Raw genomic sequence first — 22,903 nt, 5'->3', positions numbered from 1 at the left:
AAAATTATTAATTATTATATGAATAAAATCAGCAAAAGGAGTCAGCCCTTGCCATCAGCTGTTTTAGCCTCCAATTTCCCACAGGGTTTGCCGCTTGGCTTGTAAACAAAGTCGGTACAAAGTATAGTACGAAAGATAAAATCTTTAATTAAAATATTCGTAAATACCTAATAAAAATCAGTATTATCTGTCTAAATGAACCTGATAACTTCATAAGCGCATTAGTTTCGCCCGATTTAATTACATTCAGGTACAAAACTCAACTGTTGTCTCTTTTTGTAGTCTTGTGTGGGTGTGTCTCGTAGAATCTCTAATCTAGAAATCTATATAGGAGTTCAAATAAAAGGGGGCTTATCAAAGGCCGACTGTCTGCTGGTAATGATTGCGGTTTGATATATTATCAAACTGAGTCAGAGGACGCGGGTGGCGGATCCCACGATGCGATAATACAGGTGCTTCCTAGCGAGGTGTGTTGTGATATCAGACCAACCTATGGATTCAGTCGTATAGCGGCAGTCTGGCGGTTCGGGTGTCTCCGGAAAACGTAAATTCTCATCGAGTCCAAAGGTCAGTCGGCGAGAAATTGACCAACGATGTCACCAGTGCACCGGGAATATAAATATTTATAAAGCCTCCAAAATCCGGACTTTGTTCCGCTGATTGGGGGAGATAATCGTCTAGCTCTAGTCCAAAAAAGATTACTTTGAACTTGACACATACACCCCTAAAATGCATATTAAATTATCATTACTCTGTGATGGTTATTTAATTATTCTACAAAATAAGTTCATATCTCGAGATCAACTTATTTCTGATGTGAATGTACCTAGTTTTTGTTTATTGCGAGAACTTTGGACCCGATACGAATATTGTTTTGCTTTCTAATCTCTTCGTAGGCCTTTTGGGAGCCACCACACGCAAACTTATCACAACGATTCCCCATTGTCCCCCCGCAGATTAACCACCATGGATCGAGCTAGCCTATATTTTATGAGCAAGGATGATAAGAACACCTTTGACTTTGACGAGACGCTACCCTCGCTCCCTCTGCCGGAGCTAAAGGACACCATGGAGCGCTACTACACCTGCATCCAGCCCTTTGGAACCAAGGAGGAGTTGGCCCAGGCCCGAGGCACCATCGATGAGTTCCAGAAGGGAGTGGGTGCTGAGCTCCACGAACGGCTTAAGAAAAGGGCGGCCAGCATGAGGAACTGGCTGGGCAGCTGGTGGGAGGACTATGGATACCACCTGATTCGGATGCCATTGCTGCCCTATCAACTAATGGTCATGCCCGCACAATTGGAGATAGTGGGCGTGCCGGAGACCCCGGAATACATGCTTAAAGTGAGTGGTCAGATAGTGATAAAATCACTTCAAATCATAAATCAAGAACTCTTACATTACATTAACAGTAACTTATCTATAGAAAACTAATCATTGCTATCTGAAGAATCTATGTAATCTCGTCTAAAATCGTACTTTATTTCGTGGACAAAGCTGTGAGCTTTTTCTGATTGTCTGTACAAATTTCCGCAGAGCTTGGCCCGACATATTTTCTACACCCTTGAGTTCTGGGATCTGACTCGGACGTCCAGCATCAAGCCGCTTTCCTCGAATGGCGGAAAGATCAAGTACTCCTCTGCGCTGTACAAGAACTTCTTTTCCACGTGCCGCGTTCCAGGCGAGGAGCAGGACCACATTGAGAAGCACTTCCTTACCAAAGACGAGGGCAAGACTCCCAGTCACATCCTGGTCTCCGGCAAGGGACGCCAATTCATCTTCGACTGTGTGCATGAGGACGACACTATCTTGACCGCTCCCGAGATCCTGGTGGTCCTGCAGCGATTGCGCAGCATCCTGGACTTAGAACCGTTGGGGGATTGTGTGCCCACATTGAGTCATGATGATCGGACCTCGTGGGCCCGCAACCGTAACCGGCTGAGGGAGATCTCGGCGGAGAACAAGGAGACGCTGCTGCTGGTGGAGAGCGCCAGCATGGAGATTTGCTGGTACGAGCAATCGCCCAAGGACTATGAGGAGTCCTCGCAGCTGGGTCTCTTTGGTGACCTCCATTCCCGCTGGGCGGATCGCAGCAGCAGCATCATCGCCTTCCGCAACGGTCGCTGCAACTGGACGGGCGAGCACAGCTGCTACGATGGCACCGTTAGCATCAGCTTTGCCACCTTCATCCAACTGAGCTTCCTGGAGGTCCCAGAGCCTGATTGGTCGCAGGCTGAGTCCGGTGAAATGGTGGAGCTTAAGGAGCTGAAGTTCCAACTGGATGACTCTCTCAAGAGCGACATTAAGCGGGTGCAAAAAGACATCGATGATAGGGTAAGTAACATATAAATATTTGGGGACTTGCCATAACTTTTTTGTACACAACCTTAGGGAATTGATGTTACCACCACTTTCACTGTTTTTGATGACTACGGCAAGGACTTTATGAAGACCCACCGCCTGCATCCGGACTCCTTTGTGCAGGTGGTCATGCAGTGGGCCTACTACCGGATGCATAAAGAGTGAGTGGTGTTTGGGGATAATCAGAACACCACATTGACTTCCTTTCCATAAATAGGATTGCTCCCACCTACGAGACCGCCCTGATGCGGCAGTACTACAATGGGCGAACGGAAACGCTGCGATCCTGCACTGCCGCTGTGGCGGAGTTCCTGAGGGCCTCCTCTAACAAGCAGGTTGGCGATATGTCGCTGGCCAGGGCCTTCCGCAAGGCTGTCGATGAGCACAAGCACTTCATGAACGAGGCGCGCAAGGGTCATGGCATCGATAGACACTTGTTTGGCCTGTGGTGCGCAGCATATGAAAACAAAATGGACATTCCCGCCTTCTTTGATGATCCGATGTACTCCAAGAGTGGCGGTGGTGGAAACTTTGTGCTCTCGTCTAGCACTCTGGGCTTCACCGCCAACGTGGGCTTCGTGGCGCCCATGCTCTTCGATGGCTATGGCGTCTTTTACTCCATCACCTCTGAAGCGTGAGTTAAAAATAACATCCATTTTTAGAAATCCACTTTAATCTTGTGCCTCGCCAGTGTGTTCATCAATACCACCGCCTATCGGGATAGCATCAAGACGAGCGCCCGCAAGTTCAACGACATATTTAAGGACTCCTTCCGCCGCATTAGCGTTCTGCTGGAGCAGCTAGCCAAGGAGTCCAAGCTATAAGCTTGCCTAGTATTAAGAAAGGACAAATTATTACTTTATGTCGTCAATTGAAACCCTGTTCTCGTTTTTTATTCCAATCAAAGCAGTGTATTTCCGGATTCTTTACCATTTACTATTACCCAATTTGTATCAATGACTGCTGAGTTTATAATTTCTATTTGAATTGCTGAACCTAGCCCAACTTTTAATTCTTAATTCAACCCACCTTTGATTGGAATCGTAATGAGAACTCGGACTTTGTAGCTAGTTTGTAAGTTAGTGTGTCATCCAAGGGTATGCAGCATTCCAAAGTTTCGAAGATTCGTGTTAAACGTTTATTTAAATTCAATGATCGATTAGTTTACGCAAATACATTTCTCTCGGTAATTCTTTTGTTTCAACTCTAAAATGCGGCTAAATAAGCTAAGCGCCCAGCCGCTTGGATACGTTCAACACTTTTTCTCATTCGACTTAATAAGCGAGCGCCGCAGCTGGCCCTAGATACTACATACAAATTAATTGGAGCTTGCGCCGGATTATATATATACTCGTCTATATACGAAAACTTTTCGTTAGTAAGTTCGATTATCTGGGAGCTAAATGCTAATTACAAATGGTTCTTACTGCAGTTCTACAATTTATGCAGTGCTTCGGGGTCGCAGACCCGAGGACAGAATGGGGAAAAAAAATCGTCAGATGAGCTGAGTGTGGAGCTGGTCTGTTCGCACTAGTGCGGCGGGGGCGGAGGTCGGTAGTAGCCAGCGTGCGGCGGCAGCATTGAGTATCCGGAGGATTGAGGAGGAGCGATCCGTTGACCTCGTCTATGCTGCTGCTGCTGTTGCGTCGGCAAGCCGGCGAACGCCTGCACTCATTCCTGCCCAGTGACCGGCACCGGCTGGAGGTTCTGCTCGGTAGCCGGGGGAGTAGCTGCCACCTCATCCTTGGATCCTCCACCCGGAGCGGCACCCTCTCCGGTGGCCTGGAAGGCCGATGGTCGCTGCACGAACATGTTGTCGATAATGTGATCGATGTTGTCCGAAATGCCCTCCTCCTTGGCTCCGCCCTTGCCCTTGTGCTTCTCGGAAGGCGGCAGGATGGGGATCGCGTTGGTGGGACGACGCTGGGGCAGAGCAGCTGGTCGGCTGGCGGTTTGGGCCGGCGGCACAAAGTAGGTAGTGCCACCCACCGTGTTGTAGTTCTGGTAAGGCTGTGCTGGCTGCGTTGCGGTCGGAGCCTGGGCGGGCGGCGGAGTCGGTTGAGGCACCACCGATGGCGCCGCTTGGGCGTAGGCCACGGCGGCCGGAGTGGTTGGCAAGTAAGCAGCACTGGCCGGATTCACATACGGGGCCTGGGGCACGGACACTGGCACAGGCACTGGCTCCGCTCCGGTCACATAGTAAGGAGCCGCCTGCGCCTGCGGGTATGCGGCTGCCGGTGGGGCATGGGGCTTTGGTGGCGTTGGCACTGCTCCTGCGGCAGTGGGTGGTCCCAGTTGCATGGTCTGCAGTTGGGCCTGCAGCTCCTGTTGCTGATAGGCGATCTGCATCAAAACGTGTGGGTCCTGAATCATGATCTGCGATTGCTGTTGCTGTTGCAGGTGCAACTGTTGCTGCATCTGTTGTTGCTGCTGTTGTTCCGCCAAGTGCTGTGAGGCCTCCTGCTGGGAACGACGTAAACTGGAGTAGCGCTTGGGCGCGTTTCTCTGCTCCTGGTGCAGTGGCTGTTGCTGCTGCTGCGGCGGCTGACTTTGATTGGCCAGAGAGTGCATTTGGACACTGCCCACATGACTGGGATCGTTGCGCTGCTGCACCTGCTGCAGTCGCTGCGAGAGGTTTGTAGTGGAGAGCGGCGTCTGGGGAGGCTGCTGTTGCTGGGGCGGCTGTCGCTGCTGCTGCGGCTGTTGTTGGTGCTGAGGTTGCTGCTGCGGCTGTTGCTGGTTGGAGCGTGGAGTGGTTTGTTTCTGGTTGCGATTGTCCAGTTGGTCAGGACCCCTCTCGCGCTCTCGTGGTTGCTGACCGCGGTTGTTCTTCTTGAACTCCATTCCATTCTGACGTCCTGGCCCGCCATTCATCCGTCCAAAGTTGCGGTTCTTGGGCTCGCGATCACGTTCCCGCTCCCTTTCCCGCTCACGTTCACGCTCCTGGGATCTGTGCGGATTTGAGCCACTGGCCAATGGCTGTTGTTTCTCTGCTACCAAGCCTCCGGGACCGCCAGACCGTCGGTTCTCCTTCTCCTCGCGCGAGGAGGAGGTTCTTGGACCACGTGGCTTCCTCTCGTTGAGGGCCGGGAAGTCCTGTGGCCTTGGCGGCTTGCGTTCCTTATTGCTCGCCTTCAGGTAGGCCTGTTCGTCCTCCCAGTTCCTTGAGTATTTACTCGGACCACGAGTATATCGCCGGCGACGTCTGGCTCGAGGCGGAGCATCCTCGTTCCTTATGTCGTAGCCGTAAGTTTGCAGCAGCTCGGCCCGGGATTTGGGCGCCTGCTCTGTGGCCTCAAAGCGATCGTGGGACCAGCGATCCCCACCTGACGCCGGCTGCCACTTGCGCATAGTCTTTGATGCCTGTGAGATCTGTGGCGTTTGGCCAGTGGGAGTGGCTCCCGCCGCCGCCAACCCATTGAGTTCGCCATTGGGCTCCGCCGGCGCCTGGCCAGCTCCGTTTTCCGGCTCGATGAGGACTTCGCCCTCGTTCTCCGCCGTTCGGTCGTCGTGCTCGTAAAAAGTTCCCCGCTTGGGGATGTACTGGGGATTGCTGCGGTCCTCGTCTACCTTCTTCTGAGCCTCGCTGTCGGCGACAGAGCGGTCCATGGCTTGCTCCCCCTCGCCGTCATCCGTTTCGCTGCCCACCTCCTCGTCCTCGTCATCGGTTTCCGACTCCTCCTCCTCACTTCCGCTGCCACTGGCACTGCCGCTGGCACTCTCCTCGTCGTCGTAATCTTCACCGCCTTCCAGATCGCTGGCCGTGTCGTACTCCGAGTCGTGTGGGTGCGAATTCGAGTTGGGCTCCTGGGTGGGCGAGGTGCCCGGCTCCACATCACCGGTGGCATCCGTTGTGGGCGTCACAGCCGCCGCCTCACTGGCCGCTGGTGGCGTGGCGGCCTGGGGGATGTCGGTCGGGGGCGTGGCCACCACCATCGGTTTCTCCACTTCGGCCATCGCGGGGTCTCTTCGATTTTCTGCCTCGCTACTGCTGCTGCTGCTGCTTCTTCTGGGGGAACGGGATGGAATGGGATTCTAGATGGTGTCACCGGGGGAATAGCTAGGCTGGAGACCCCTTATCTCAACTCACGTGCGAATCCTTGTCAGAGGCGGAATTCTCTACCAAGTGTGATCTTCGTAACGGTAAATTGTGCAGGAAAACCAATAATTTCGCTGAGTTTTCTCGACAACAACGCAATCAGAAAATAGAAAGTCTAGAGAAGGGAGGCTAAAAAATATTTAGCTATCGATATTTTTTTAAGAAATAAATGTTTTTAATGTGATATTTTTTTTGGCAACATTTTTAAAAGTCGCTGTTTTTATTATTAAAATTATTTGTTCTTAAAAATATATATGTTAAAAATTAAGTTTAATAAGAACTGCTATACAGTCGAGGTTCCTTTACCCGGTACCGAATGTTATCGATAATACAATCGATGGTCTGTCATCCCTAGGCCAGCTGTTGTAGGAGAAAGAGAGCCCAAAGCAGAGTTCGAAAAGAGCGACAGACGTTTAATTAATATCACTTGGAAATCAGAAACTGAATCAGACAAAAGACAAACTCCGCAGAACAGGAAAAGATGTCGAAGTTTCTGGGCGTGCCGTTGAAGAAGCCGTCGGAGGTGGACGTGGTCAAGCCGCTGAACAACCTCATCCAGAGCACCTACAACGGGGCTACGGAGGAGGAGAAGGGCAAATATGCAGAGGCCGTGTCCGAATTTTCGAAACAACGCAATACGGCGATTTGGAAATTCTTCGAGAAGTACGAGGCTTCATTGGAGATTGTATATGCGTGAGTACTTAAACAGTCTTTGGGCCTTTTTGCGGGGAAGTCCAGATGAGTCACCCGCTGAAAAGTAGGAGCTAATCACACCCATTCCATTCCACTTTACCTGGTGCTACTGTATTGGTGCGGCGGTCAGACGTAAACAAGCTCTCGGATGACGTAGTCGTTTACCAATGGATAATATTGCCTTTGGTTATTAAGTCCCCCTTTGTATTTCCAGCTATTATGACCAGATCTGCGCGCTGGAAACCAAGATATCGGTTAGCGAACTGCAGATACCCTTCAAGTGGAAGGATGCCTTCGACAAGGGCTCCATTTTCGGGGGCAAGATCAGCCTGAGTGAGTGATTCATCCATGGGCCACTTATTTCACAATCTAACTCATGTATTTACGATCACCAACAGCCCACACCTCCTTGCTCTACGAGAAGGTATGTGTCCTCTTCAACATTGCCGCCCTGCAGAGCAGCATCGCTGCCAACCAGCAGCTGGATTCCGATGAGGGGCTCAAACTGGCCATCAAGCTGCTCCAACAGAGCGCCGGCATCTTTCAGTACTTGAAGGGAGCCACTCCAGCGGCGGTGCCCTCTGAGCCCACGCCCGATCTCAGCCAGGATACGCTAACCGTGCTGCAAGCTCTGATGGTCGCCCAGGCCCAGGAGGTGTTCATCCTAAAGGCCATTAAAGGTATGTGATAGCGCATTTATATATAGTCTAATACTATCCAAATGCTTATCTATGAGCTAAGGTTTTCTATTTACGTTGGACGATAAAACTATTTTATCAGCTACAAAGCTACAAGCATCTTTGGAGAGCACGATGCCTATTGAGTTATGTACAAGTTAAAAAAAAAACCGCACATTGTTATTATTTTCAGTATAATCTTTTTTTCTTATCAATGAGCAATAATTCAATAATTGGTTGAATAATAAAAGCTTAACCAAGAAATGTAGACTATCGAAAAAACGCTGGTTATGTGTTGAGGGTTCATTACCCTATACATCTAATTTTTATGATATAATAAAATAGGGCATGAATCATAGATACCAGCGAACTATAAAGTCACTAATCACTAGTTGAAATATAATCAGAAGAGATATGCCACTGTAAAGCACTAACAAGATAAACTATTCATACCCCAACAGATAACATGAAGGACCAGATCATCGCCAAGCTGTGCTGCCAGGCGGAGGAGTTCTATGCGGATGTGCTTCGTGCCATGCAAAAGGAGTCTGTGCGCAGTCTGTGGGAGAAGGAGTGGATACCCACAGTGGCCGGCAAGCAGGCTGGTTTCCACGCCCTCACCCAGTTGTACCAGAGTCTCGTGTGTCGCGCCTCCAAGAAGATCGGCGAAGAGATCGCCCGCTTGCGCAACGCCATCGATCTTTTCAAGGCGGCTCAGTCCCGTGGCGGAAACGAGACCTACTTGGATGAATACTTTAGCCGCGCCAAGCGCAATTTGGCCGAGTCCACCAAGGACAATGAGTTCATCTACAACGAAATTATCCCAGATCTGAGCACTTTGGCTTCCCCGGGAAAGGCACAGTTGGCCAAGCCACTGCCCATCGGTGTGCCCATGGCCGGAAACTTCAAGGACATCTTTACTGGCCTGGTGCCGGTGGAGCTTCATCGCGCTCTCACCGCCTCCGATATGCGTCGCAATGAGATCGTCAATGTTGAGATCATGAAGCTCCGCGAGTCCACCCAAACTCTGAACGCTGTCCTTGCAAGCTTGAATCTTCCAGCTGCCGTTGAGACAGCTGATGGCAACAGTGGGCTTCCACCGTCGCTAAAGGAAAAGGCCGTTGAAGTTCGCCAAAAGGGCGGCATTGAGAACATACAGACGCTGCTGAAGGATCTTCCCGAGCTACTGAACCGCAACCGCGAGATCCTAGACGAGACCGAAAGGCTTTTGGACGAAGAACGCGACTCTGATAACCAGTTGCGGGCACAGTTCAAGGAGCGCTGGACTCGCTTGAGTTCCGAAAAGTTGGCCGAGATGTTCCGCACCAACGCTAAGAAATACCGCGAAGTCATCACCAATGCCATTGAAGCCGACAAGGTGGTTCGCCAGAAGTTCGAGGCCAACCAGAAGGGCATCCAACTGCTTTCCTTGCCACCCGATCAAATTCAGCAATCCCTTCCCTCGGCCAGTGGCAGTGTGGATCCCAACTGCTCCAGCGTGCAGCGTCTCAAGAAGCTGATGGACGACGTGGAGACCATTAAGGCAGAGCGCGAGGCCATAGAATCGGAGCTTAAGGGAACTACATTCGATATGAAGGACGAGTTTTTGATTGCTTTGCAGAAGGATGGTGCTATCGATGAGCCCGCTCTGTCGTTGGCTCGCATTGGCCAAGTGCTCAATCCCCTACAGCAGCAGGTGCGTGAGAGCGTGGAGCGCCAGCAGACACTGGTTGCCGACATCCAGAGCGCTCACGGTGACTTCGTCGCCGAAACGGGAAGCTGCGGCAGTTCGCGGGACACTCTGTACCAGGAACTGGCCAGCGCTTACGATAGCTACATTGAGCTATCTGGAAACCTACAGGAGGGAACCAAGTTCTACAATGACCTCACACAGTTGCTGGTCGTATTCCAGAACAAGATCAGCGACTATGTGTTTGCCCGCAAGACAGAGAAGGAGGAGCTGCTCAAGGATCTGACCACGGAGTCCAGTCGCCAGGCTTGTCCGGCCACTCCGGCACTGCCCTCGCACTACGCTTCCACATCGGGCAGTGGCAGCGGTAAGTGGAGTACCTTAACTAAAAAGGAAACTACTTAATCAATATCTTTTCCCTTTAGATATCCCACCTGGTTCTGCACCCGGTGCGCCGCCTATGGCCTCGACAGCCAACATTCCGTATCCGGCCCAGGTGCAGGGCATGCCCGTTCCGTATGGAGCCCAGCCAGGTGTGCCATATCCCGCCTATGTGCCCGCGCCCATGCCACAGAGCTTCAACCCATACGGCACCTTGCCGTATCCTGGAAGTAAGCGATAGACCCCCATAATAAGATGAATCTTTAGTAATGTTACTGCCTCCTTTAGCCTACCAGTACCAAGGATTCCCGCAGGGACCTCCACCCGGACACTATGGAACCTATCCCGGCAGCTATGCCAACCAACAGGGCGGATACCCCAACCAGAAGCCACCGGGCTGGTAAATGGTCCTCTAACCTTGCAAGTTCATGTCCACATGTGCCCAGCATGTTCCGCCCAAGGGTCAATCGCATGGCAGAGCCTCAGATGCGTCTGGATGGTGGAGAGGCAGGATGGATGGTATTTGGCATTTAATGCTCCGTATTCTGGTTCTGTTTGGAAATTGTATCATACATGTTGATGACTTATTGGATTTTAATCTCACATATGCAACAATATTATCACGCATCTTAGTAAACGTTTTGTCAAAAGTTTTTTGATCTTTTTTAATCTACGACGGGTCACTTTGCTGCAGCCTCCGGAAGAACTCCCGCTTCATTCCGGCAATCACCCGCGGGGCACACATGCTGCTCACTAGCAGCTCCCAGGTGGAACTGATAGGAGATGGCTCTGGCGGACTGGTATCTGTTTGGAATCTCTTGGAGTTGGCGCTTAGGAGTAGCTTGTATTCATCATAAGCCATCACCTCCAGAGGGCGTACAGTGAGGTTGACGCTGTTTAACAGGGTTTTCCAGTCTGCTTGGCTGAGGTAGTCGGTTTCCCAGAGTTTGCGATTGCTCTGACCGCTTTCCATATTCTGCACTGCCCGCTCGAACTGGGCAAAAAGCTCACTGGGCTTGCTAGAGATGTCATCCATCTGGTTGGGATTTAGGAGATATTGCTTCATCTCATCGCTCTCTCCCTTGACGAAACTCTCCACGATGTGTTTGACCAGGAATTCGTCCAGAGCCAGGTCCATGTCCACTTTCAGCGGCACCCAGTAGTTGACACTCAGCGACGTGGACATGGCCTCAACGTAGTGCCACCAGTGACGCGGAACGATGAGTACATCGCCCGCTTGCAGGTTGCAGTGGTAGGCCTCCCTGCCCAGTTCCTCATAGCGCTGAATCTTCCCCGGATCCGGGGCATAGAAGTTGTCCAGGCAGTAGACACTGGACTCTTCGTAGGGAATCCTCGTGCTTTGCAGCGGCGTTTCTGGCGGGAAGAGCAACCAGGACTTGCAGCCGTGCACCTGGACCACGATGTTTACACCAAAGGTGTCGTAGTGACATGGCGTGTTGGCCTGCTCCGATCCCAGCCAGAGGCTGAAGTCGTTGCCGTGCTCCGGGAAGCCAAAGCAGGAGAAATCGATGCCCCTCAGGCAATTGGCGGGCATCTCGTGGGCCCTCTTGTACTGGTACGCCGCCCAGTGGGTGTGATCCTCCTCCAGAACTCCGTACTCGCGCAGGAACTGCTGCATGCTGAGGTGAGTGGCTTTCGCCCGCTTTCGCTCCCACTGAGGAGTCCTGCTGTCCGCCAGGGACATCAGTTCGAAAGCTGGAGGATCGGTGGCCTCCTGGTCGAACCGCTCGCACCAGTCGTGCAGGGAACCCTCGAAGCACTCCCATTCCAGCGGGAACTGATCCAGGATCAGCGGTACGCGGGTGTTCAGGATGAGATCCCTTAGTATGGTGTCCAGTGCCATGTTTTTTTGTTTATTTTGGCCGCTTGGGCCAGTGTGGCTGAGAGTCAACCCTTCAAAATAACCTTTATCGTTATCAGGTCACTTTGGCGCCAAAATAATGTCATGGCGGGATTATTTAATTATAAAGTCACAAACCAAATTGAATTGTATTTTGTATGCCTACAGCTTAACACTTTTTAAGTAGATCAAATAATTAGTATTAATAGTAAACTAAAAAAGTCGTCATTCTTAATAGAAAGAGTTCAAAAAGTTCAAGAGTTAAATTTTTGAGTGAAATTCCGTGAAATTTTTTTTAATGTATAATCGACCACGACCACCCACAGTGTGCCCCCTTAACCGTGCCGAAACTCCGACCAAGATTGTCAAGAAGATGATTACCAACTTCATTTTGGATACCCAAGTGCCTAAGATCCTGCCTTATATAGCAATCTTTTATTACGTAAAACGAATTAATTCGTTACAGCATCTGCTGCTTCGTTAAAAATTGTAAAGAAATCAACAAACAAATCCAGATTAAACTTTTTGCGTAATACTTAAATATGTAATCTATGTTGACAATACCATTTATAAGACTTTGGCTACAATGGACTTTTTTAAAAGACTTTATGTTCCCAGAACTTTTTTCGCGTAAGAAAATAATAGTAGCTTATATTGATAAATGGTGTTGATTTAATGGTAGTAGTAACAAAGTAATACATTATTACTAATAATTTAAAATGGGGAAGCAGAGTTCGTCCTATTTTCCTTCGGGAACCTTGGGAGGGACTCCAATGCCAGGCCATGGTTTTTTGGTAGAAAACGCATCAGGTGGCATCGGAATTACGAAGGCAATTCTTAAAAAAGCTAAGAAGAGGACACCGAACTTCATTTTATATCATCTTCTGAATTCGATGGCTTCTTTAGCTTTAAAAATGGTTTTAAAAAATGAGTTTATTTTTCTTTTGCCAAACCAATTCGTTATGGCAAAACATGCAAATTACTAGGGGTCTCTGACATTAGGTAATGTTATCTGCATTTGTTCTTCCTAAATAGTTTATAAAGATGTATTTTCACTTAATAATATATTAGTTCTGCTGAGCTGTCGATTTAAATATTACTTCTTTCCTTGAATACACTATATTTCTACAATCTTTAAATGCAAAAATGTATATTTCAGCATTAAAAAATAATTCTTTTTATCGTTATAAAGGTAGTCCGTATTATAATTTAGTCTTAATCATTATCCAATCATTCAGAGGTATAAGATCAAACGTGTTCTGAATTTTTTAAGCGTGATTCAAGCTGCTTATGTTTTGAGTGCAATGCAAATACGATTAGACGAAATGTTAGTTTAATTAGTAAGAATTTCGAATTACATAATTGCAATCAAGATTGCGTGAAGAACTAGTTCTGCAGATCAAGTTGTCCAGTAGTTGCAGATAGACCGCCGAACTGCCGCGCACGCAAACGAGTCTTGTTTCAGATCGGTTCGGTTGGGTATATGTTTATGTGTCAGTTGGGTTGGTTTCGTTCCTAGGACTCTTGGCTTGAGCAACACTTTGAGATAATTATTTTGATACGACAGGCGGAAATGGCGTTAACAAGTGGCACCGACTGGGACAGCGATAGCCTGGCATTTATAGCACATTCGGGGAAACGAATGTTATCCGACTTAGGATTGCCACAACGGTTATCTGCATAGCAAGGCTCCATCCTCATCGCCAGCCTCCCATTTACAATGATGACGACCATAAAAAATCAATGGGAAGGTCGGTCCCATCCTCCATTTGTCATAAAAGTGATTTATGTCTCATTCGCTGGCGAAACTACAAGTCATTAAATCTACTTAAGCCGCGCACTCAATATGCCACGGATACGGGTGAAAAGTTCAACGCTCGTGAGTCAGCAGACACGGGCTCAGAATCAGGAAAACTTAAGCTGCAAATAACAATTATGCGCCAGAGTCGCCAAAAAAAAATATAATGGAGGAAAGCGAATTCAAGAGGGAACAAAACATACAACATTATTTATGCGGCAGTTTGGAGGTGCGCCGTCTGTCTGCCCGATTTTTTGTCATTATGGGGCTGTTACTTCTGGCGACTTGGCGCTGTCTTATAAATATGTATCTGTATCTCTGTCTGCGGCTTTATCTGCCGAACGAGAAACTGCGCATGCGCACGCTCGCCCGCTTCCGTTTTTTATTTTTTGAGGCCCAATCTTAAATCTTCCCATAGGGCTTAGTCAGAACACGCCCGGTCTTATGGCGATAGCCTCTTATATAATTAGCTTGATTTTTGTTTTTTTTTTTTCTGCCAACCATGTTCCGCTCTTTGGGCAGCATAAAGAACTCGGCTTGTGTCTCTGTCGTGACAGCAGCCAAATTTGCCAGACACTCACCTTTCCCCTTCCAAATCCCTCCGACTCCGACTTTATTTCACCTTTGTCCAAGTCAACAAACTCGCAGCAGACAGTTCCGCCCCCATTTTGGCTCTTTGTCTGGTTCTGACTGCCATGCTAGGTATTTAAAGGGATTGCACTTAAAAATCAGTCAATATTTATTTATCAAAACAAAATCGTTCATGCACTTAAACCTAGCTTGATATATGCCATAATTTATTGCTTGCCGTAGTTGCTTAGCTAAATGCAGGTTGGACTGGTCCTTAAGAGGGTTACCCTTCATAGGTTTTGAGTTTACAGATTCAACCGATATGTCTTCAGGTCAATTTGATATATTTGTAGGTTTTATAGGATGTACATTAATAGAGCTTGAAACTGGATTTTAAGCTGATTGAAATTCGGATTTAAATATATAATACGATTAATTTTGTCTGAGGGTGTTTTAGATATCATTATGTCAAAAAAAAAATTAAAGTTTCATATCTTATAAATACCATTTTGATCTAAGTGGCAGAAGAAACTCAAAAAAAACCTTTAATAATAATAAGATTTAATTGACCTGTTTTGTGCTGATATGGTTGATCACCGATTGATATGAGGTATACCCTTCCTGGACCAGCCCATCTGTTATTGTATTCATTGCCGTTGTATAAAAATAGACTTGACCCTTTGCAATTGTTAAACAGTTGCTCGAGTGCTCAGTTGGGGACTTGCTCGGAAGGGGTTCCAAGTGGAAACTGGACGGAAGAGGGGAGAACCCCTGGTTGAAAGATTCAAAATAGAACGCCCGGCACCGCAGTCTTTCGAAGGCATTTCAAGGATACCCATTCAACCGGATTACGAGATGATGTTCTGGTAGAACTGCGGCTTCTTCTGGTGCTCCTTGATGACGTAGAAGCCCTTGGGCTTGCCATTGCCCGCGAAATACTTGTGGAAGCTCTGCTTGCTGACCGCTTGCGAAGGGGCGTAGTATGTGGGCGATTTGGGCTTCAGGGACTTGCGGTACTTGGCCTTACCCCCACCCGCACTGAAGCCCTTCTCGGCGGTCTCATTTTCCCAGGGCTGGCGCCAGGTGGGCACACTTTGTATATCCAACAGCCGGTTTCGGTCCGCCGCCGAGACGTGGGCAAAGTGGGGCTTCTTCGCGAGGGCCTCCTTGAGGACGGGCAGGTTCCAGTGGTAGATGCGTCCAGGTCTCCCGTTCGAGCTGAAGGGAAACGAGACCTGCAATTGAAAACGCGCACTGATTAGACAACATTACCCGTAGACTGCGACTGGCGTCCCATAAATCAGCCGTGTGCTCCGGCAACTAATTCAGAAATCAGGAATACTCCACTCCTCAAGCGGAGTGGCTCAAACAAATTGCATTTTTAATTGAAGCTCGGACTTGGTTAATGGCCTGCATATTAATTTCTGGTTCAGGTATACTGGTACCAGGTCTTAGTCGTGAGAGCGTAATAATTTTCGTGCCATCGTGCCTGTCCGACATCCACTGACATTGACACTTGCTGCATTAATTCAGCGCCCCAGCTCCACAAAGGCCATGTATTACAGCTCGGAATGCTGTATTGAAACCCCCTTGTCTGGCAATTCTGGATCTCTGGACTTTTGGATACCCCTCTGTCATTGGGAGAACCCATCGAATGGCTATTTATAGGTTAGGTTGGCAGGGTCCAACATACCCATTTTGGTCATTGGGGGTAACACGCATAAAAATAGCAACTGCAAGTCGCATGTTCTTGGCCTTCTTCTCGTTCTCTTTCGAAGTCTACAAAATGGGTAATCCATTTCGCTTCCACATCAGCTTCTCTTCTTCGTTTTGCAATTTGTTTTATGCGCATGCGCGGCGATGTTTATCGCGGTCTAGGCCCAAACCTGGCCCCCAGATACAGAGATCTGTTGGGTGAGAGCCAGTTCTTAGACATGGCCAGAAGGGGTATTGTGTGTGCCTATGTCTATGGTGTAACCTAATGGAATCCCGTTTACCTTTTTCCCGTTAGCTTTCAACGCCGACGCCTCGGCAACAGGCGATGTTGCTGCTGGCGTGCTTGATGTTGCTCGTGTGTCCGCCGATGTTGCTGCTGCTGCTGATGCTGCTGCTGCTGCTGTCATCTTAGGTGCGTTGCTACCATTGTGGTAACCATTAGCGCTGCCTTTACCAGACTTGTCCTGCTCCGTCGCCACGGAATTCTTCGCACCGGGTCCTGCATAGTAGTGCATATTTGGCGGCAATTTGATGATGAACATGTGTGAATCATCGCGCGAGGAATGGCGTCGTGACTCAACCGCCAGTCGCTTCCGGTTGTGGCTATTGGGCGCCTTCACCTTCATGAATCCCATCTGGCTGCAATGAGGAGGGGGGTTTGGGTTTGCTTTGGTTTTGGTTTTGGATGGTATAATAGAGGTTGGTGGGGGTAAATTCTTGGACATAGTGTCTGGTCTAGCAAACGTTGCAAGCGTTTTTCATGAATATTTCACTGCATAATTTATGGCCGTTAAGGGGGGATGTGCTGGACACGTTACCTTAATTAAGCCCAAAATAAGAGGCGTCCACCTTTTTATCCCCCAACAATTCCAGTCAGCAGTGAGAAAAATATAGCTTTAATCTTTAGGTGTTGGTACTTAAATACTCAAACTCAAAAATGCGTAACAAATGTTGGTTGTGTCCAGGAATTGCCATTATTAATTTTTTCCAAAGCTTTGTAATCGTTTAATAAGACAGGTTAACTACGACGCTTTTTTATGGCTTAATTAAAGCTACAATTATTAGGCACTGTAATTTTTTTCATGAATTTTAAGACTTTTAAATTTTAAGCCCAACTTTCAATAAATTTTAAATTTATGAGTTCATGTTGCACAAGTTTAATTTTACTAAACTTTTCAACATTTATTGTTTAAGTTACGTTTGTAGAAATACCTCTATTTTTATGAACAACATTAAGTACAAATCTTATATCAAAGAAATGTTATAATAATTTTAAAGTTTTTTTTATATCTTAAAAAATGTTTAAGTGTTAGAAAATATGTTGTGATATTAATATATCTCGTTAAAAAATCATTGAAGCATAAACCAAGCACATCAGCTAATCAGATTGATTATTACGTAAAGATTTTATGAATATAAATTGGAAGTGCTCAAGGAAAGCCTATAAAACATCACGCTGGTCTGTAAGATTTATTATATAATTTTCCCCCAGTGTGGTAACTCACCTGAGCAGCTTCTTGTTGAGGCCATGAGCGCTTCTGGCCAGTTGTTTGTGCTGTTTGATGGTCGTCAGAGGATCCGATCTCGATCCCGCTCCAGCTCCCGCCACCGTCCGCCTGTCCAGCTTCTTGGTCTTGTGCATGTGGGCCACATCCTTGGCCAAAACCGCTCCCGAATTGCCGGCACCCTGGGCCATCGAAATGGAAGCGAGGCACAGGAGGCAGTAGAACCTGCGGGATCAAAACTGCTTTAATGGCCATCGGTTTATGGGCTGGCATAGCTCGTTTTCATGTGCGAAATTCTATAAGGGATTAGGCTGCCTGCGGCTTTTGATTGGACCCCAGGGCCAGGGGTTCCAGGGTTACAGGGTTCAGGCTTCCAGGGTTCCCGGGTTCAGGGTCATTCTGGAGGCATTCACTTTGACAGGTGAGATGCCCCAAGGTCTTAATTTCGCGTTGGTTTTGGGCGGGGCCATACCCATCATGTAAGCCAACTCCTCAACTTTAAATAGATGTTGCCCCTGCCTCAATGTGAAACTGAAAACCACTGAAAACTACTTGCCGCTGCTCGAGTGTCAAGTTGTAATAAGGAAGAAAGCGGAAAACAAAGCAGATAAAAATGCAAATAGGCACGTACAATTACAGGGTTTTTCGCCCCGGGGGGGGATTGAGGGGAGGTATCGCTGGGAAACTCAAGAGTCATGGGAGCATTAGAACCAGCTATCAGTATCTCTGGGGGTGTTGCAATCACCGATACCTTGGCTTAAAATGCCACATTATGTGATTATATTGCTGGACTTTCAGCAGGTCTTAAGGTCTCTTACCAGAGATCGATCCCGTATCGACTTTGTCAAGCGAAATGCTATTGACCGACTAAGCTGGACTTCACATATACTCATAGTACATATATAGCTCAATATAACCCCTTGGCGGTCTTGCGCTCGTTACAAATTATCATGGAAATTGGCTGGGTTTTATGCAATAAATGTAACCGAAGGCCAGCCGACGTGCCCGGCATTCTGAGCCAAGTCTTAGCCTCCGAGCTCTACGAGAAGAAAAAAGATAATGCATGCAAAAAAAAGAACAAAAAACCTTAGAAGCCGAAGAAACTGCATAAATTTCGAGTACAAGACAGCAAGGAAACTGTGCCTGCAGGCGGGATTAGAGGCCAGTCAGGAGCAGGAGTTGCAGTTGGGATCTGGGAGCTGGGAGCTGGATCTGATGGACGGGAATGGGGGCCAATCGATTTTGTGGATTGCAAATCCATGGGAGCCCAATCGAAAGCGCCCAAATCAACACGTACTTAGCAGTGGCCACCACATGTTGCCTGGAGTTTCCCCCATACCATCCTTATAGCCATGGACTCCCCCCATCCCAAAATCCCTGCCGATGCAAGCCAAACAAACACCCCAGGCGGATAGCTCCAACTCCTTTGTGTCCTCTGTGTCTGCGCTGTGGTTTTTGTGGCCATTTTCATGTTAACTCTGTATTGATAAATTGCAGAATAAGTGAATGCATTTTTTTTATTATTTTCGTTGTCCTGGTCCTGAACATATGCGGCATTTTTGAATTATTAATGAATTGCCAGCACAAAGGAGCCCGCAGCCATACAACATATATGCTATATATATATATATACCTATGGGATATACAACATGAGGTTGCGTGTTGGGCTCTTTGAAGTCGAAGTTTCGAAAAGGGTTTCGTGTGAAAATTTGGTAAAGAAACAAGCACACATCAGCATACCTTCGATAATTCTTAACTATTTGTATGGGTGCGTATATATTATTCAGAACCTCACACTGCTAGGGAAATATAGTACAGATACGTTATTGTCAAAATTGTACGTAGTATAATTATTGTGAGCAGAAAAGAAAGAAGACTCAAAATGCGCTTCGATCTGAAGGAACTGCTACTGGTGTCCATGTCCACCTCTCCAAATGGTGTCATACGTCGGCACAAGCGATTCAAGTGTGGGAAAGTGAGGTGAGTTTGAGATCAGGTGGATAGGTTAACCTATCACCAATTAATCAAATGAACTGTACAGCTACCTGGTTCACTATGAGCTGCAGATGGGAAAGCTGGTGATCCGTCAGGTGAAGCGGATTCGACGTACTTCCTCTCTAAGAAGCAGGTTGCAAAAGCGTCGTCGTCTTGTGCAGCGAATGTTGGAGAGAGGAAGTGGGATGATCTACAGATCACCGGTTTCCCGGGAGGATGGCTTCACCCAGACCTTCATGGATCATAACTCGATTGCCGTGGGCACAGAGGTGCTCCTAGAGAACAGTGCCTGCCAAACGGCCCACCAGGAGTGGATCAGCAGCCAGGTGGATACCTCCGATCTGATCTGTACCGTTTCCAGGGATCAGCAGACCTTCAATCCCGTCCAGCAGTTCTTAAGCATAGCCGTGGGCACAGAGCTGCAACTGGACAGCACTGCCAGTCAAACGATGCTCCAAGAGTGGATCAGCAGGCAGGTGGATACCTCCGACTTGGTTCAGTACATGGCGAGGGAACAGCAGACTTTCAATCCCGGCCAGCAATCCTTGGGATGCCAAACGGAGAAACAGGCAATGCAAAGTCGCATCACCCAGTCGGATTTGACCGCCAAGACCAGCTCCACCCAAACCAAGCTGATCAGTGTCTCCCTGGGTTCCCAAACTGAGCTTCACTGTACCAATGCTGTGATACAGACCGAGGTCGATTCCCAGCACATGAATACCCAAACCTATGACGACGAGGAGGAGGTCATCAAGCCCCATCTACAGGCTCTCTATCTCATCCACGACTCCATCAAGAGCCAGAACGACCTTATTGAGCACGAAGTTTTGAACTCGGTCAACCAGCTGATTGATCTCACCATACTAGAAGTGAAGAACAGGAGAGCGATGGCGGATCTGCCCAGGGAGGCGTCATTGGAACCATTGACTCCTGTCGCGGTGAACCAAATCGGAGATAACTTACCAACGGATAAATCGTCACCGAAAGAGGAGAACAAGAAAATCTTTCCTAAGCCAGGTTTTAAGTTCAGAATGAAAAGGTAATAGAAAACTGGGTTTTAAGCTTAGCTCTTTTCAAGAACACTAAATTAAAGGTCCTCCATAAAAAGGGCCTTCATATAAAAAGATATGTTTTATTGTTACGTGAAAACGTATTCACATATTCATAAAACAAATTTTGGAAAAATATTCGAGAAGAACAGGCAAGATTTGGTACTAGTACTTGTTTGTATTTTAGTGTAATGAATGGGTGTTCAGGTATTTCTAATAACACTTTTAAGCATTTTTACATTTTAACTGGGCATGACGATAATAAAGCAAAATACGCCAGCTGCTTTTACCAAATGCCAGTAGAACTCGAATGCAATATGTATTTTTCATCTCTTTTAAAACCTACCGTTGACAATAATTTAGTTTGGAAATATTTCAGTTATAAAGAACTTTAAATCCTCCAATAAGAATTATTAGGTAAAAAACCATTTCTGTAATTACATGGTGGTGAAATATTATTGTTTTCCTTTTAAAAATTTTATGAATCCTAAGTAGAGATGATAGGATAAGTGTGACTTCCATAAAAAAGAGCACACCTTGGGTCTTAAAATCCATTGTAAGTAGAAAAGCTTACCAATAAGCAGAAACTTGAGGTAGAGATATGGGTGCCTACAGAAACCTCTAGACTTTTGTGAGATATCTGCAGTGTAACTTTGCCAGGCAAATAACAATAAAATGTCTCTCGAAGCTGATTTAGCAGCCAGCTAAAAGCCCCGCCCCTCATCCGCAGAGCCAGAGTCAGCAAGGACAAGAGGTTGTCCACCGGCCCCTCGTGGAGCTGTACGATGAAGTGCAGGCGCTGTGGTCTGCACATGCACCGCAGCAGGCACCGGGTGTCCAGCGAGTAGGTGACTCATAGCCCCATCCCCAGCCTCCTCATCTCATCGCATTCCTACTTTTGTCCCCACCAGAAATCAAGAAACCCAGACCGAAGTGGAGGAATCGAAGGATGTGGTGGTCAGTGTAGAAATGGCCACGCAGACGGAAAAGGAGCGAGGACGCTGGACCCTAAAACGCAGCTAGGGCTCCAGGCTCCAAGTCCTGGTAACTTACCCCAGCAGCCAGGCCGCCGTCCTCATCCATGTTGGACTCATATTGATGAACTTGTGTTTTTTGTGTGGCACTTTTAGCATGTGGCAAACGGTGATTTAAAGTAAATGCAATCGAATCAGAGTCTCAAAGTCTTTTTGCTGTGGCGCCAAATGTTAAAAAACTGCATCTAAAATCGCGTGAATAGTTTTCAATTTCGGAATTCGTTGTACGTTTTTCGAATTCAAGTTCGCAAGTCAGCCGCAGACACGTCCGCACACGATAAAATCTCGCCAAAGACTGAATGAAGCGGGCCGGTCGTCGTCGCCGTTTATGCCACAGAAACAGAACGAAAGTACCGAGTGGTTTCGGGTATTTCAGCTGGGTGCTGCACCACGTAAGTCCATGACTAACCCTAGGTTAATAAAATCACTCTGGTTCCCGGAAAGAAACCTCATCCGAAATCCCATTTGGAATTGTTTTGGAAATTGGTATGCAAATCTGAATGAGTTTGCTTGTATTGTAATGTTCTTTAAAGTTAATTTTTGGGATTATCTTGGGATATAATCGTATACTATATAATTTATTGAATTGCATATTTATTTAAAAGGTATATTATCGGCTTAAAGAGATGAGATATTTTAAAAAGTTTTGACAAATGTTAGACATCCTCATCTTTGGGAACTTGTTAGATATAAGATTTTAAAAAGTTTTAACAAATTGAACAAATTACTACTATATCTTTATAAATATTATAATTCAAAAGTATGTACATATTTATAGTAGTGTTCAAAACTCTTATATTTTCTGTGGTGTTATAGAGCATTCAGCAATCGATGTTTGCAGAACCATTCTGGTTTCTTTCTTCTCTGCCTTTGGTTATTCGTGGACTGGCTTCGACTTTGAGTTTAGAGTTCGGCTTTTTGTTTACGTTCCCGTTCCCCAGCCCGCTCCCCCTACCATATTTACCCATTTTTCCGACGGTATGCAAAAAGCAACAAACAACAATAACAAAAGTCACGCTTAACGACTGTGACGTCGTCGCGACTTGGCCAGGTTCGAGACCCCCTCCCATCCTACCACTCTTTGTATGGACTGTGTCCAGTCTGCAGATCGGGACCGGCTTTTAAGAGCCAGGCCAAATAATAAACATGCAAGTGCCGCATGGCGTGGCATAGAAAAGAATAAAGAGTGGCAGCCGAAAAGTTAAGACCTGGGAGTTGGGGTGTGAATGTGCAGAGACATCTGTGACATCCCGGGAAACTTGAGAGTAGCCTGGTCCATTGATTGATTACCGTGGTGCCGTCGTCGTCCATGGGAAACGCCCCCGTGGCAAAGGGGTTGCAGTTTAATTGAGATTTATTTATGGTATGTACGCGGCCAAAAGACAAAAGAACCCGCTCTGCAAAACCCAACCCATACCAATCGCACTCGCAATCCCAATTCCAATCCCAGGTCAGGTTCCCATCAGGAGCCACG

General features: G+C 47.4%; 7 protein-coding genes across 8 annotated transcripts in view; 4 read left to right on the top strand and 3 right to left on the bottom strand.

Annotated features, from left to right (window-relative positions):
• Positions 1-109: 109 nt before the first annotated feature.
• CROT (Carnitine O-octanoyltransferase) lies at positions 110-3,551 on the top strand. Of its 2 annotated transcripts, none has more exons than XM_065865271.2 (6): positions 110-250; positions 957-1,344; positions 1,537-2,334; positions 2,392-2,522; positions 2,579-2,995; positions 3,053-3,551. In XM_065865271.2, the coding sequence occupies exons 2-6, from the start codon at positions 967-969 to the stop codon at positions 3,183-3,185; spliced, it is 1,857 nt and encodes a 618-aa protein (XP_065721343.2). In that variant the 5' UTR covers positions 110-250; positions 957-966; the 3' UTR covers positions 3,186-3,551. The 2 variants fall into 2 exon arrangements, with proteins under 2 accessions (XP_065721343.2, XP_036673205.3); XM_036817310.3 differs by lacking the exon at positions 110-250 and adding an exon at positions 411-567.
• btz (CASC3 exon junction complex subunit) lies at positions 3,486-6,606 on the bottom strand. Its single transcript, XM_065865270.2, has 2 exons — positions 6,452-6,606; positions 3,486-6,370 (listed from the first exon to the last, which is right to left on the bottom strand). The coding sequence occupies exon 2, from the start codon at positions 6,316-6,318 to the stop codon at positions 4,033-4,035; it is 2,286 nt and encodes a 761-aa protein (XP_065721342.2). The 5' UTR covers positions 6,319-6,370; positions 6,452-6,606; the 3' UTR covers positions 3,486-4,032.
• The window catches only part of Mlc1 (Myosin light chain alkali), a 51,356-nt gene continuing 32,625 nt past the window's right edge, over positions 4,173-22,903 (top strand). The window contains exon 1 of the mRNA XM_065865280.2: positions 4,173-4,182. The gene's annotated coding sequence lies outside the window, so the exon portion shown is untranslated. The remainder of the gene's footprint in view (positions 4,183-22,903) is intronic.
• Positions 6,820-10,552, top strand: ALiX (programmed cell death 6-interacting protein-like protein AliX). The gene is made up of 6 exons (XM_065865269.2): positions 6,820-7,153; positions 7,368-7,486; positions 7,552-7,833; positions 8,292-9,887; positions 9,946-10,131; positions 10,190-10,552. Exons 1-6 carry the CDS (start codon positions 6,942-6,944, stop codon positions 10,303-10,305), a joined length of 2,511 nt encoding a protein of 836 aa, XP_065721341.1. The 5' UTR covers positions 6,820-6,941; the 3' UTR covers positions 10,306-10,552.
• On the bottom strand, positions 10,415-11,807 carry HSPBAP1 (HSPB1 associated protein 1). The gene has a single exon (XM_017079872.4). The coding sequence runs from the start codon at positions 11,763-11,765 to the stop codon at positions 10,572-10,574; it is 1,194 nt and encodes a 397-aa protein (XP_016935361.4). The 5' UTR covers positions 11,766-11,807; the 3' UTR covers positions 10,415-10,571.
• LOC108006660 (uncharacterized) lies at positions 14,661-21,738 on the bottom strand. The gene is made up of 4 exons (XM_036817508.3): positions 21,449-21,738; positions 17,352-17,576; positions 16,128-16,485; positions 14,661-15,365 (listed from the first exon to the last, which is right to left on the bottom strand). The coding sequence occupies exons 1-4, from the start codon at positions 21,526-21,528 to the stop codon at positions 14,979-14,981; spliced, it is 1,050 nt and encodes a 349-aa protein (XP_036673403.3). The 5' UTR covers positions 21,529-21,738; the 3' UTR covers positions 14,661-14,978.
• LOC108015919 (uncharacterized) lies at positions 19,111-21,568 on the top strand. Its single transcript, XM_036817507.3, has 4 exons — positions 19,111-19,331; positions 19,393-20,385; positions 21,126-21,239; positions 21,307-21,568. The coding sequence occupies exons 1-4, from the start codon at positions 19,234-19,236 to the stop codon at positions 21,416-21,418; spliced, it is 1,317 nt and encodes a 438-aa protein (XP_036673402.3). The 5' UTR covers positions 19,111-19,233; the 3' UTR covers positions 21,419-21,568.

Source organism: Drosophila suzukii, chromosome 3 (assembly GCF_043229965.1).
Source record: "Drosophila suzukii chromosome 3, CBGP_Dsuzu_IsoJpt1.0, whole genome shotgun sequence".
NCBI classification, from domain to species: Eukaryota; Metazoa; Arthropoda; class Insecta; order Diptera; family Drosophilidae; genus Drosophila; species Drosophila suzukii.
Note: the sequence above shows the minus strand (reverse complement) of the source record. Positions and strands in the feature narration are given on the sequence as shown.